Source organism: Macaca mulatta, chromosome 6 (genome assembly GCF_049350105.2).
Source record: "Macaca mulatta isolate MMU2019108-1 chromosome 6, T2T-MMU8v2.0, whole genome shotgun sequence".
NCBI classification, from domain to species: domain Eukaryota; kingdom Metazoa; phylum Chordata; class Mammalia; order Primates; family Cercopithecidae; genus Macaca; species Macaca mulatta.
In genome coordinates, this window is record NC_133411.1 from 138,623,339 (window position 1) to 138,636,627 (window position 13,289).

The window sequence follows — 13,289 nt, forward strand, 5'->3', positions numbered from 1 at the left end:
TGGTAGGACTATGCTCAGAGCTGTTGAGAGGAAATCAAGGAAAGACTCTGAACCTAAAGCTATTATTTTGCTTTTTACTTGGCCACCCAGTTGTCTCTTACCATCTCCCATTCAAACTAAAGTAAAAGGTATTCCAAAATTATTCAAAGTGCCTCTCTACATCCCTTCCTTCCTCATTCTTGATGCCAGCAGCTCTCTCTGTTAATTGAGGGGCAGAATGACCTCTCTGCCACCAGCCCAGCTTTTCTTGTTTGCTATTACTAGCATGAATGCTCTAAGCTTCCTAATTATCATGCATGTCAGTCATAGAACCTTAACTAATGGGCCTTTCAATAGTGAACCAGCAGCAGACTTATGATGTCGTCTTACTTCTTCATGACCCATCTGGCTTCAAAATTTTGGGCTGATTTAACTATCTTATAGTGTCAAACAATGAATTAAATAAGATTATTACATCTTATACAGATGTGTATCTTTTTCTACTCACAAGAAATTTACATATAAGACTTTTTCAAAGAGAAACAGAAATTAGCACATACTTACTAGACATTTTACTTGTAAGATGAATAATATAACTCCTGTAAAGGAAGTGTGCTTACAGGGCTGTGTAAGCAAAGTGAATACAGCATAGAAATTGTCATTTTTACATCCTATAATCAAACTTTATCATACTAGAGAAAGTAGAAAAGTAAGTTTTCTGAAATCCGGTAAAAGATGGTAAGAGTCCCATGTCTTGTCTTACAGATGATGACAATCATTTGGGTAAAGATTTCTAGAATTCTTGGGGTCTTTATTAGAGGTGATAAGAATAAAGGTCTGAGTTATACTCACAATAAATGTGCTTTCCATACCTTATTATAAAGCACTAATGATGTACAAACCAAATGGTAAAAATGTGCACACATGTTTATGTGCTTTTAGGAAGGCGTATTAGGGAGATTTAACTTTATGGAAATATAGCTTTCCACCACTTAATGCTAAAAGATGGCCACAATCCTTTACAATATCTTCAGTTTGTATCTTGCTAATTTATGTTGTCATGATCACTTTGTATATAAAACTTGACATTTAATTTCTAACAAGGAAAATTTATTACTCATCCCTTTTAAGCCTAGAGGTACGTTTTGTTATGTAAATTATAAATAATATCTTCACTGTTCTAAAATTTGTTTAAAATATCTTTGAAAAGTATAGTAACATGTAACAAACCTGCAGGTATACCCCTGAATCTATAATAAAAGTTGATTGAAGAAATAAGACCTGGTGCTCAATAAATCAATGGAGTGACTATAGTTAACATTAATAAATTGTACACTTCAAAATAACTAGAAGAGAATAATTCAAATGTTCCTAGCATAAAGATAAATATTTAAATGATGGATTCCAACTTACCCTGATTTTATTATATGATGTATCAGATTATCACATATACCCTGAAAATGTGTACATCTAATATGAATCAATTAAAAAATTTTACTAAAATAAAAATTGAATTTATAAGTTTTTTAAATAAAAAATAAGCACAATAAGCCTATGAACACCTCCTAAATCCATTACATGAAGGCCTATAATAATATTTCTTTGTTTGTTTGTTCTTTTCAGGAGAAAGGAAGACAACGGTGTCCTGCACAAAAATCATGAGCAAAAATATCAGCATTGTGGACAACAAGAAATGCAAATACTTAACCAAGCCAGAGCCACAGATTCGAAAGTGCAATGAGCAACCATGTCAAACAAGGTAACCCTATTCCAGCGACCCTTAAAGCATTATTTGTCCATTAAATTGCTGTCCTTTAAAACATGCTCAGAATATCATTGAAATCACATTTTCTTAAAAACATTGCCAAAGGATACGTACCAAAATGTAAGGTATTAAATAAGCAAGATCTAAGAAAGCAAGGCCAAGAATTTTCCACTTAAGGAAGGGGTATTGGGAGGGACGGTTGCTGAGGAGTAATTAAAACCACTTTTTATTTAAAATCATTTCATAAGCTCTAGGTCCCCTCTTCAAAAACCTTGTTATTTGGTTGAACATAGCTGTTTGCTCCTGAATTCTCCAAAATGGTGTGTTAGAATTTGCCAACAGTAACATGAACCAAACTAGGACTGCCATGACCCAGAGCCCAGCAGAACAGGACCAGTGTAGTGTTTCCGATTTCTCTGGCTAATTTCTCACTTCCTAGCCAGAGTTCCCAAAGCAAGCTGCCCAATCCCCGATCTCTCATCACCAACTTTCTGACCTGGGTCCCAGTTACTGTACCACGGATGCTTTGGTTTCCTCTGACACTCCCCAATGAGTATTAGGTAACAAAGCAGACAAGAAATTCACAAGTAGAGGACAAAACAGCAATGCTGAGCAGCTGTAACTGGAATAGGAAGAAAGAAGTCCATGCTTTAGTTATTGGAAGTTGGGACAAAGACAGATGAGTGGAACCTGAGTGTAATTTTGGACCAGCCTAGCAACGAGGCTACTTGGCATGGCTGCCAACACAGGCCTCCAATCTACCTGCTTTCACATAAAAATTAAGGCTTAGCTTGATTGGGACTCAGCCCTGGTGTCCAAAATCCTGAAAACTTTTAGGAATGGGGTGACAGAAAGAGTGAGGCTGGATTGATTCCTTGGAATATTGGGACAGGAATATTTATTTTGTCCTGACACTCAGGAATTTGTTGAAGCCCAGTGAGTGAGGACATAGTTGTAAGTTCTTAGGTAGTCAGAGCATTGATCTTCCCCTCATGAGAGCTTCTGTAATGCCTTCATGGTGAATTTACACATCCTACAATTCAGATAGGCAGATAATTTGTCATTTTATAGCAGTTTATAACTGATATAACTGTCTTCATGGCCATCTACCACAAAGAGTAGGTATGGGGGAGGTAAGAGGGAGAGGAACAAAGTTGCTAATTAACCATATTTGAGCTTTTCTTTCTTAATCTCTTTGGGGATTAGTGTCATGCAGACCAATCTTAGTCCTGATTTCCCTATTCACACCCCCCATGGAAACTCAGTTACTAAAGCCCTCTAAATCTAGCCATGCTATGTTAATGAAAGCTTAAAAGAATTTGGGATCACCTGAGGTTGGAAGTTTGAGACCAGCCTGACCAACTTGGAGAAACACCCTCTCTACTAAAAATACAAAATTAGCCAGGCATGGTGGTGCATGCCTGTAATCCTAGCTACTCGGGAGGCTGAGGCAGGAGAATCACTCGAACCCGGGAGGTGGAGGTTGTGGTGAGCAGAGATCGTGCCATTGCACTCCAGCCTGGGCAACAAGAGCAAAACTACATCTAAAAAAAAAATTTTTTGGAAAATACTTCATCTACAAAGTTTGAATTTCAAGGTTTGCTTTCTGTAGGTTCGATATATTTTAGATACTGTAAACCAAAATGTATCTGACACAGGTCTCCTATCAATTTAGAAGCTTATGTTGCCAAAGTTGTGGATCGTGACCCATGACATGGTCTCACATGGCCCTGAGAACATTTGCTGAAGGTGACTGGGTTACAGCTTGGTTTTATGTGTTTTAGGAAGATGTAAGATATCAATCAATACATGTGAGGCATAACTTGGTTTGGTCTAACTCGAAGCTGTTGACTTACAGGTCAAAGGTAGATTCAAACATTTTCTGATTGGCAATTGGTTGAGGGTTAAATCATTATCTGAAGACCTGGAATCAACAGAAAGGAGTCTCTGGGTTAAGATAAGGGGTTGTAGAGACCAAGGTTCATATTATGTAGATGAAGTCTCATAGGTGGCCAACGTCCAGGGGCAATAGATGGCAGTATTTCCTCTTCAGACCCTTAAAATGTGCTAGACTCTCAGCCAATCTCTAAAGTATCAGCAAAAGGCCTGGAAAGGGAAGGGGATTCTCTATAAAATGTCAGTTTCCCCAACAAGAGAGAGCTTTGCAGGACCATTTCAAAGTATGTCAAATTTTGGGGTAAAATAGTTTGATTTCTTTGAGGACCCTGCTATCTGTCTTGTGATATTATAGTAGAGTCAAGTTGGAATTTAGTATCTTTTGCTACAAAGAGTCTATTCGGTTAGTCTTAGGATCTCTGTTTTAATGTTAATGCTGGTCAGTTGTAAGCCTGAGCTCCAAAGGACGGAGAGTAATAATGAGGCATGTCTAACCACCCTCCTTTCATATAATGGTCTGAACTAGCTTTTCAAATTTAGTTGTGTCCCCTTAGCTAAGAGAGGAGGGTCCATTCAGTCAGCTGGGGGGCTTAGAATTCTATTTTTGGTTTATAGTAGTAGAAGCTGATTATCATCTTTTCCTGTCTTTTGCATTCCTGCTCTAACAATCCTGCCCCAGGCAAATGTCTGCTTTAAAAGAACAGGAAGAATGATATATAAAAGGATGTGCATAAGAGAAAAGTACATGAACATACCTTCAGTAATGTCACGTTCTTTGCACCTTCCTGGGTGCAGGCTTTTCAGCCTAACTGCATAAGTGTGTGAACTAGTAAAGCCTTTTCATGATACAGAGTAGTAATGAGGTACAGTGACCTAGGGAATTATCCTTGCCTACCTTCAGGTCCTTGGATCATTTCCATTCAGTGCTGGACAGATACATAAAGTAACATTTTTGGCCTTGGCCCTGTCAGCTAAAGAACCAGGATCCTTACTGTTACTGCTGTTCCTCAGAATTCTCTATCCCCTTTAATAGATATTAAGATGCTAAATTATCTTGTGTTAAATAATATTAAAATACTTCAAAACATAATTTGTTTCATATTGCCATATAGTTGTTCCAATTTGGTGAAAGAGCCATGGCTTTTTCTGATACATCAGAAATCTTGAATGAACTGATTTGAGGACTAGAGCGTATTTGTTGTTTCCCAAGTTGGTCTGTGAAGGAGCAGAGTGTACAGTACAACACACTATTTATTTTTCATTCCCTGACTTCAACTATCTTGGAGAAAAACGTCTCAATAATGACTTGGTAAAATGAATAGTTTTAAAAGGTCAGTACATTTCTGAGTGAGAAATTTTTGCAGCTGGAGACTGGAAGTCTTTTTGTTAGAGATTGTTATCTCCCTTCCCTTGGAAAAGGAGGCAATTTATTTTGAACCACGAAGCTGTGATGTTAGTGAGGTTAAGAAAAGTATTGGAAAGAAAGAAATGAACATGGGCAATTACTAAGGGTCACCACAGGAAAACTTTCCAAGACTTACTGGAAGAGTACATCCTTTATTCCTCCTGTCTTTCCCCTTTCTCCAACTTAGTAAAAATTTCTAATTTCCATTAACATTTATTGAGAAAGTCACTAAATGGCCTGATGGCATTCTGTGGGCCAAATATAAAATAGATGAATTCACTAGTAAATACCTTTGTAAGTAGAAGGTCTCTTAGAGATAAGGAAATGGGATCCTTCCAAATTATGTAAGTTCTAAACCACGAAAATGTTTCATTAGAATACATTTTATATTTTAGTTCTTATTTTTCAGTGGTTTTCATAAGGAATAGGAAAAGTAACTTTTTATGATTATATTGAGGATCTCAAATTTTTATTTTACTTAAAAATATGAGATTCCATGAAATTACAAATAATTCTCTTTTCAGTACAGAAGAACCCAGTAGTGTCTACTGAGTTCCATAGTTGGAAAAGATACGTAGATGAACTTAGATTGGGATTATTTTCTGGATATTCTCTTACAGAAATATGAAGCAGAAACTAGACTAAATTTGTAAGATATGCACTTTAGGAGAAATCCACCAGGGAACTCCAAACAAAAATGGCAGATCTGCAACATGCTGGATAGACCAGGAAAAAATAACCTTGTAAAGCCTTCTATTTCCTTTCTCAGAAATAGAAACATAAAATCATTTACAATTAAACTAACTTACAGATGAGATTTACTAGGCTGTAAGAGGATGTAACTCCTCAAAATGTGGATCATTGCTAGGAATACTTGGTTTTGGTAAATCTGGAATAATTAAGGTTACTTCTGTAAAGCAGAGAGAAACATAAATTCCATTTCAAGAAATGTTTACGGCTGGGCACGATGGCTCATGCCTGTAATCCCACCTCTTTAGGAGGCCAGAGCGGGTGAATCACTTGAGGTCAGGAGTTCAAGACAAGCCTGGCCAATATGGTGAAACCCCTTCTCTAAAAATACACAAATTAGCCGGACATGGTGAAATGCCCATAGGCCCAGCTACTTGGGAGGCTGAGGCAGGAGAATGGCTTGAACCCAGGAGGCGAAGGTTGCAGTGAGCCAAGGTCACGCAATTGCACTCCAGCCTGGGCGACAGAATGAGACTTCATCTCAAAAAAAATAAGATAAAATAAAATAAAAAATAAACTTTTTATGAAAAGCTATTATGTAAAAGTGTTATGGATGCTAACAAAAAAAAACATTGATATATACCTTTGAGGAACTTATATATTACAAAGAAAAGGCCAAATTCATTAGGTAGCCTTTGAGCCCCTCTGCTTCCCTAGGGAATATCTAGTAAGTCATGTGAGTGCTACAAGCCAGGTGATAGAAAGCAAAGAAAAGGTCAGTCCCCATTAGTTGAATGGAGAAGCCCTTCTAGGAGGAATGGGCGTGGGGCTGGCTGTCAAGGATCCAGGCACAGGATGTAATGAGGTGAAAATAGAAAGTGTTTGGTAAGCAAGATGAGCATATGGTTTATTTTCCGAACAAGTGGGAGACGAAGCTAGAAAAATATGTGAGTAAGTATGAATCATTTTAAATGGAACATTTTAAATATGCTCCAGTGTCTATGATCATATCAAAGCTAGACATTGGCTAGCCTAAAGAAGCATATGTAGCTCCATGTGGGAGGATATAGCCTGGTCACAGAAATCTAGTTGCTGCTGAGTGTCATACCTTGGTGATTGCTTTGTCCAGGAAAGAGGCCAATCACAGGCTTCTGTTACTTTGCTAATACCCCCACATCTCTCACTGTTAAGTAGTCTACAGCCTCATTTGAATTGTTGGTGCCACAACTTTGTGACCTTTGATAAGTTATTAAGCCTCTATGTGCCTGAGTTTCCCTTTCTGTAAATTTGGCCATGATAGTTGTGATACCCAATACATAGGGCTATTGTAAAGATATAAATTACAAAGAATAAGAATAACTCCTGGATATTAGCAATTTTATACTTACAAAGTCCCACAGTATAGTGATATGGTAAGCAGTGAAAGACAGTTTATAATATGACATGGACAGAGTCTGATGGACACTGAGATTCTAATAAGAACAAGTTCCTGAGACAAGAAATACAGAGCATTCAAAGCAAGAGGAAGCCTGGGCGTCTTGGAGAAAACTATTGTGTTTGGTTAAAAAAAAAAAAAGTATAATGTCACCGTCTAACATTCTGCTAACTCTAGACATGTCAAAATATATGGTAGTGATATGGTTTGACTGTGTCTCCACCCAAATCTCATCTTGAATTATAGCTTCCGTGATTCCCACATCATGGGAGGGACCCGGTAGGAGGTAACTGAATCATGGGGATGGCTCTTTCCCATGCTGTTCTCATGATAGTAAGTCTCAAGAGATCTGATGGCTTTTATAAAGGGGTGTTCCCCTGCACATGCCCTCTCTTGCCTCCTGCCATATAAGATGTGTCTTGCTCCTCCCTGCCTTCCACCATGATTGTGAGGCCTCCCCAGCCACATGGAACTGTGTCAACTGGACCTCTTTCCTTTGTAAATTGCCCAGTCTTGGGTGTGTCTTTATTAGCAGTGTGAGAACAGACTAATACAAATACATAGGTATCTTTTAACTTGTTTCCAGTGACTTTTGCTTTACTTTCAGGTGGATGATGACAGAATGGACCCCCTGTTCACGCACTTGTGGAAAAGGGATGCAAAGCAGACAAGTGGCCTGTACCCAACAACTGAGCAATGGAACTCTGATTAGAGCCCGAGAGAGGGACTGCATTGGGCCCAAGCCCGCCTCTGCCCAGCGCTGTGAGGGCCAGGACTGCATGACCGTGTGGGAGGCGGGAGTGTGGTCTGAGGTGCATACATGCCCCATTTCTATTCCCGTTCCTACTCTGACTCTTAGCTTGTACAAGATCAGGTTGGATCATGTTCAGAATCTGCACGGAAGTTGATATTTTTCTATACGCTTTATTAATTTTGTTAATGATTAAAGTAATACATTCAAATAATTTTGAAATAGAAAAATACAAAGGTATTTACTTTCTATTCTATAAATATTGCAACATAATCAAGGGCATATTTTATATACATTTTAAATTCTGCATTTTTACTTATATACTGTGACTACACTCTTGAGTTGGCACATATTAAAATACACACTTAACTCATTGCATATCGCTGAACATTTAAAATGGAAAGAAAGAAAATTAACATTTAATTATTATATGTGAACAAGGAGTACATTTTTACTTAATGTTTAGTATATTGTTTATATTTAATCACCTGTGCAGGAAACTTAAGCTTCATCATTTTATAAGTAAGAGTAATATAGCTCAGAGAAAGTAAATAGTTTACCCTAAGTCCTACCTAAGTGGTAGAGCTGGGATTTGAACCCAAGGTTGTTTAACTCATTGCACCCTCCCAACCCCTACAGGTTTGTAGTGTATAACATACAGTTGTGTTCCATGCCAAACCATAGTGATTTATTTTCTGTTATCATGATGCATATCTTTGCATAATAATAAATGGCACTCACGACTTACACTTAGTGGTTGCTCTGAAGCACTTTAGGTGAGGGTCTGGCTGCATTTACTCATATAAACATACTTACATACTCATATTCACACATGTACCAACACAGCTACACACACAAAAAGGAAAATCATCCATCTATGTAATTTCAAAATATTAGATAGGATGCAAAAATGATAATTTAAAACTACTGTATTGAAGTAGCTACTCTTTTGAAAATGAGGATAACATAGCTTAGATAATACAGTTTCTAAATATCTTTCAGTTAACCCAACCCCCTCCAAAAAGCACATTCACAAAAATCCTGGGTTTCTCTTTTCTTACTATTCTAGGTTATACTGTTTAATGGATTCTTTTTCATTTATAATGTATACTTTTGAAAATGAATGCCATATCACATCTTACATTGAAATGAATCAGTTCAATCTGGAGAGAAGAATCACATGAGCATAGAGAAACAAAATACCCCATCCCAACCCAATCAAAACATTTTTGCAAACTCTTCAGGAGAAAATTGATCAGAAATATTCTACTATACAGAATTTTGGCACCAGCTGAGAGAAATAATATGTCACAATGCAATATGCCAATTAAAAAAAGGTTTATTGTTTTAGTTTAAGTTAAAACTCAATTTTATGAATCAGACATAGTTTGACTCACTATATATATATATAGCGACTCGCTATATATATACATATATATATATATATATATGTGTGTGTACTAAAGTGCCAAATCACATAGTTCACTTTAAAAACTGAGCATATTCAAATGCAAACTTTAAGTTATAAGACAATTACTTACTTGTGCAAGATTTAGTATACCTATTTAAAATGTCATTAGTTCCATGCTTAAGCTTTCAGGACCACAACTGTCATTAAAGCTTGCCAACATGAGCAAGGGGAGGAGCTCAGCTTCTGCTCTCCTCAGGACTCAGAGCTATGATGTGGAAATCAGCATGATTATTCCTATATGATATCATTGATGAATATATACTGCAACCCTTTCTTTGGACCTCTTCTATACACAAATATAAATTGGACTTTCAAGTTTTGTTATATCTGGTATGCCCCACACACATATCCAGAGCAATTTTGGTCCCAATGTCCAGGTAGTCAGTGGTGCTTGCCTTTGGACAACAATTATAATTTCTAGGAGTATATAGTTATATAAAGAAATTCTAAATTTTGGCCAGGCACGGTGGCTCACACCTATAATCCCAGCACTTTGGGAGGCCGAGGTGGCTGGACCATTTGAGGCCAGGAGTTCAAAACCAGCCCAGCCAACATGGCAAAAACCCATCTCTACTAAAAATACAGAAATTATCCAGGCATGGTGGTGTATGCTTATAATCCCAGCTACTTGGGTGGCTGAGGTAAGAGGATCACTTGAACCCAGGAGATGGAGGTTACAGTGATCCAAGATCATGCTACTGCACTCCAACCTGGGCAACAGAATGAGACTCCATCTCAAAGAAGAAAACAAATTCTAATTTTTATTTTTGCTAAGATTTTCTCTATTTCATCTTTGAAACATGTTTTTGAGAAATGACATGCTGGGGAAATTGTCATTTTTCACAAACATGTCTTCCATCTAAATGAAAGAGTACATCTTAGAAAAAGTAAAGTTAATTTTTTTACATAATTATATTTAAAATGTGATATCAAATTTTAGTAAATTTAATTTTTATCATACTGTATTTATCTTTTCCAGATAATCCCTGTTATATTACTCTCTGTAATAATGGTTCAGTATTCCTGAAACCACTTATCTCCAGCATTGTGCCTTAAGCTCCTTCTAGCATCAGATACTGGTGCTTAGCCTGTTGTTACCTTTAAACTTATTTATAATTTTATCTGGCTTTTATATGGGTGATGGGCTCATGAGAGATTATTGGAAACCAATACTTAATTGAGTCTATCATCTATATCTCCTATTCACCAACTTTATCTAAAACCTCTGATGTTATCTTCTAGTGTTCAGTCAAGTGTGGCAAAGGCGTACGTCATCGGACCGTTAGATGTACCAACCCAAGAAAGAAGTGTGTCCTCTCTACCAGACCCAGGGAGGCTGAAGACTGTGAGGATTATTCAAAATGCTATGTGTGGCGAATGGGTGACTGGTCTAAGGTGAGAACCACTCTGTATATTCTCAGTAATAGGTTTCAATAATGTCCGCATTGCCCTGGGTACTATAACCACATAGCATGGAGTTTAGGAGGGAAGGAGAATAGAATTAAACATCATGGGATATGGAGCATTATATACCACATCCAAGTGCAGATTCTGGCTGGCTGTCCATGGTCATGATCTCTATAAAACTGTGTTAAAAATTAAGATAAAATGTACAAAGCACTTAGCACCACACTTGACACAAAGGAAGCTCTCAGAAAATAGTAACTATCGTTATTGCTGTTTTGTTAATTTTTATTCATATAGTTCTTTCTCAGAATATTTTTTCATAAAACTTATCTAAATAAATAGAATACTGTCAGATAAGTCAGTTCAAAATATAATTAAGTAAGGTAGCAGAAGAACCAAATAAAGGGAACTCAGCTCTTACTAGATAAAAGGCAGTCATTTTCCCACCAATTTTGGGAGTTGTGTATGGTAGAAATGGAAAGGAACAAAAATGTTGACATCCTTTGGTCAAATCAAGTGAACACAATTTATATGGCAAATGAACAGTAAGTTTAATTCACGATAATAGTGATGCCTATTTAAAGTTTATATGAGAAAAGTAGAGCCTCATATAGGGCTTTAGAAAATACCTGACCTGTTCATTCTATGAAATACTAATAAACCCCATGTTTTAAGGTAAAATTCTGATCATTTTTGGGTGAAAATAGATTTCACGTGTTATTTTTCGGAAGTGTAAATATGAATCAATGATCCCACTTTCAGCCATGATATTACATACTGACTGTCATGAAATCATAAAATTCTAGGGCTTAGTTCCATGCTCAGATGGTCATAATGATTTAGATGAGACATAATAAATCCTCTCTCCTTTCTCTTTTATTGTATAAAAGAGAAAAGAAAGTGATGGTTGCTGAGGTATGGAGAGGAGTATAATAGTTTTTCATAAATAACCCTACAGGGCTTTCTGGGAGAAATATTTTCAATATAGAAAATACTGTGGTTATCCCACTTTCCCAGTGTTGCCCCAAAGCAATCCATGGCATTTGAAATATAAGCTATTTTCTTGTGATTATGTATGCCTTTTGTCTCTAAGAAAAGTTTGCACATTAATATTACATCTGAGTTATCAGTAAACTAGGCTCTCTTGCTACTACTTATCACATTCAGAATTCACTTTGGGACTCTTTAAAGGATGCATTTGTAAACAACATAAATCAAACCCTGACTACCGCAGTGAGAAATATTCAGCTCAATCCATGGGAATTTTGACTGGTGAATCACAAAAGGAAACTTCACACTTCAGAGTAAAAATCTTTGAGGCAGCACAGAATTCTAAATTAACTACATCTAATTTCTTTTATATTCAGGATTTGTTTCCCTAATTCTAAGGGAGACAAATAGAGCAGGATAATAGGGAAAGACAGTGTCTTGGAAGTCAAGAGATACGGAGGACAATTCTCACTCCCTCTTTGCATAGATGGGTAAAGTGGTTAAGCCACTGAATTAATGCCTTTGTGTCTTTGTTTCCATATGAGTAAAATAATGAAAATGGAACAGTGTTTTCAAGCTATATGTATAACAACTGTTCCTTTTTTAATTTTGTTTCAATAGTTTGTGAGGAGCAGGTGGTTTTTGGTTACATGGATAAGTTCTTTAGTGTAAATGTATAGTAACTTTTCATTCATCATTGAAGATACACGATAGGATAAGGAAGTAGAAAAACTACTAGCAGCAAGAAGGCAGGGAAAATCACCTGTTGCTCCCTTTCCATTGTAGGAACTCATTTGTTTCTTTTGACTAGTGAAATTCTAGATATTTTCTTAGAATGAAACAATTCTGCTCTGAAAATATTTACAAACCACCTGAAAAAATGAGCTATATTTTTCCAACTTTGGTGATAAATAGAAAAATTTAAACGTAGGCCAGGCGCGGCGGCTCATGCCTGTAATCCCAGCACTTTGGGAGGCCGAGGTGGGTGGATCACTTGAGGTCACGAGTTTGAGACCAGCCTGGCCAACAAGGAGAAATCCCATCTCTACTAAAAATACAAAATCAGCCGGGCATGGTAGTACATGCCTGTAATCCCAGCTACTTGGGAGGCTGAGGCAGGAGAATTGCTTGAACCCGGGAAGCGGAGGTTGCAGTGAGCCAAGATCACGCCATTGTACTCCAGCCTGAGTAATAAGAGTGAAACTCAGAAAAAAAAAAAAAAAAAGAAAAACTTAAATGTTAGTTGTTGTTAACCTCCAATTAACTATAAAATCCAGAAGATGTAATTGCAAAAAAACCCAAAAGATTCAAGTTTTATTGTAATGTGTGACACAGAAGTACAAGCTCATACAATGCTGCATGTGGAAATATGGCTAGCAAATCCTATTTGCTTGACGAATACTATTACTTTTGGTTAATGAAACATGCCTATTATGTGGCCTCTGGTTAAATCTTAGGTAAAACCAAAATTAACTACAGAGATCATAGGGAACACTGATT

General features: G+C 36.9%; 1 protein-coding gene across 1 annotated transcript in view; it reads left to right on the forward strand.

Annotated features, from left to right (window-relative positions):
- The window catches only part of ADAMTS19 (ADAM metallopeptidase with thrombospondin type 1 motif 19), a 282,768-nt gene that overhangs the window by 238,630 nt on the left and 30,849 nt on the right, over positions 1–13,289 (forward strand). Inside the window, exons 19-21 of the mRNA XM_001099247.5 lie at positions 1,603–1,738; positions 7,778–7,982; positions 10,635–10,787. Coding sequence (XP_001099247.4) covers positions 1,603–1,738; positions 7,778–7,982; positions 10,635–10,787 — 494 coding nt within the window. The remainder of the gene's footprint in view (positions 1–1,602; positions 1,739–7,777; positions 7,983–10,634; positions 10,788–13,289) is intronic.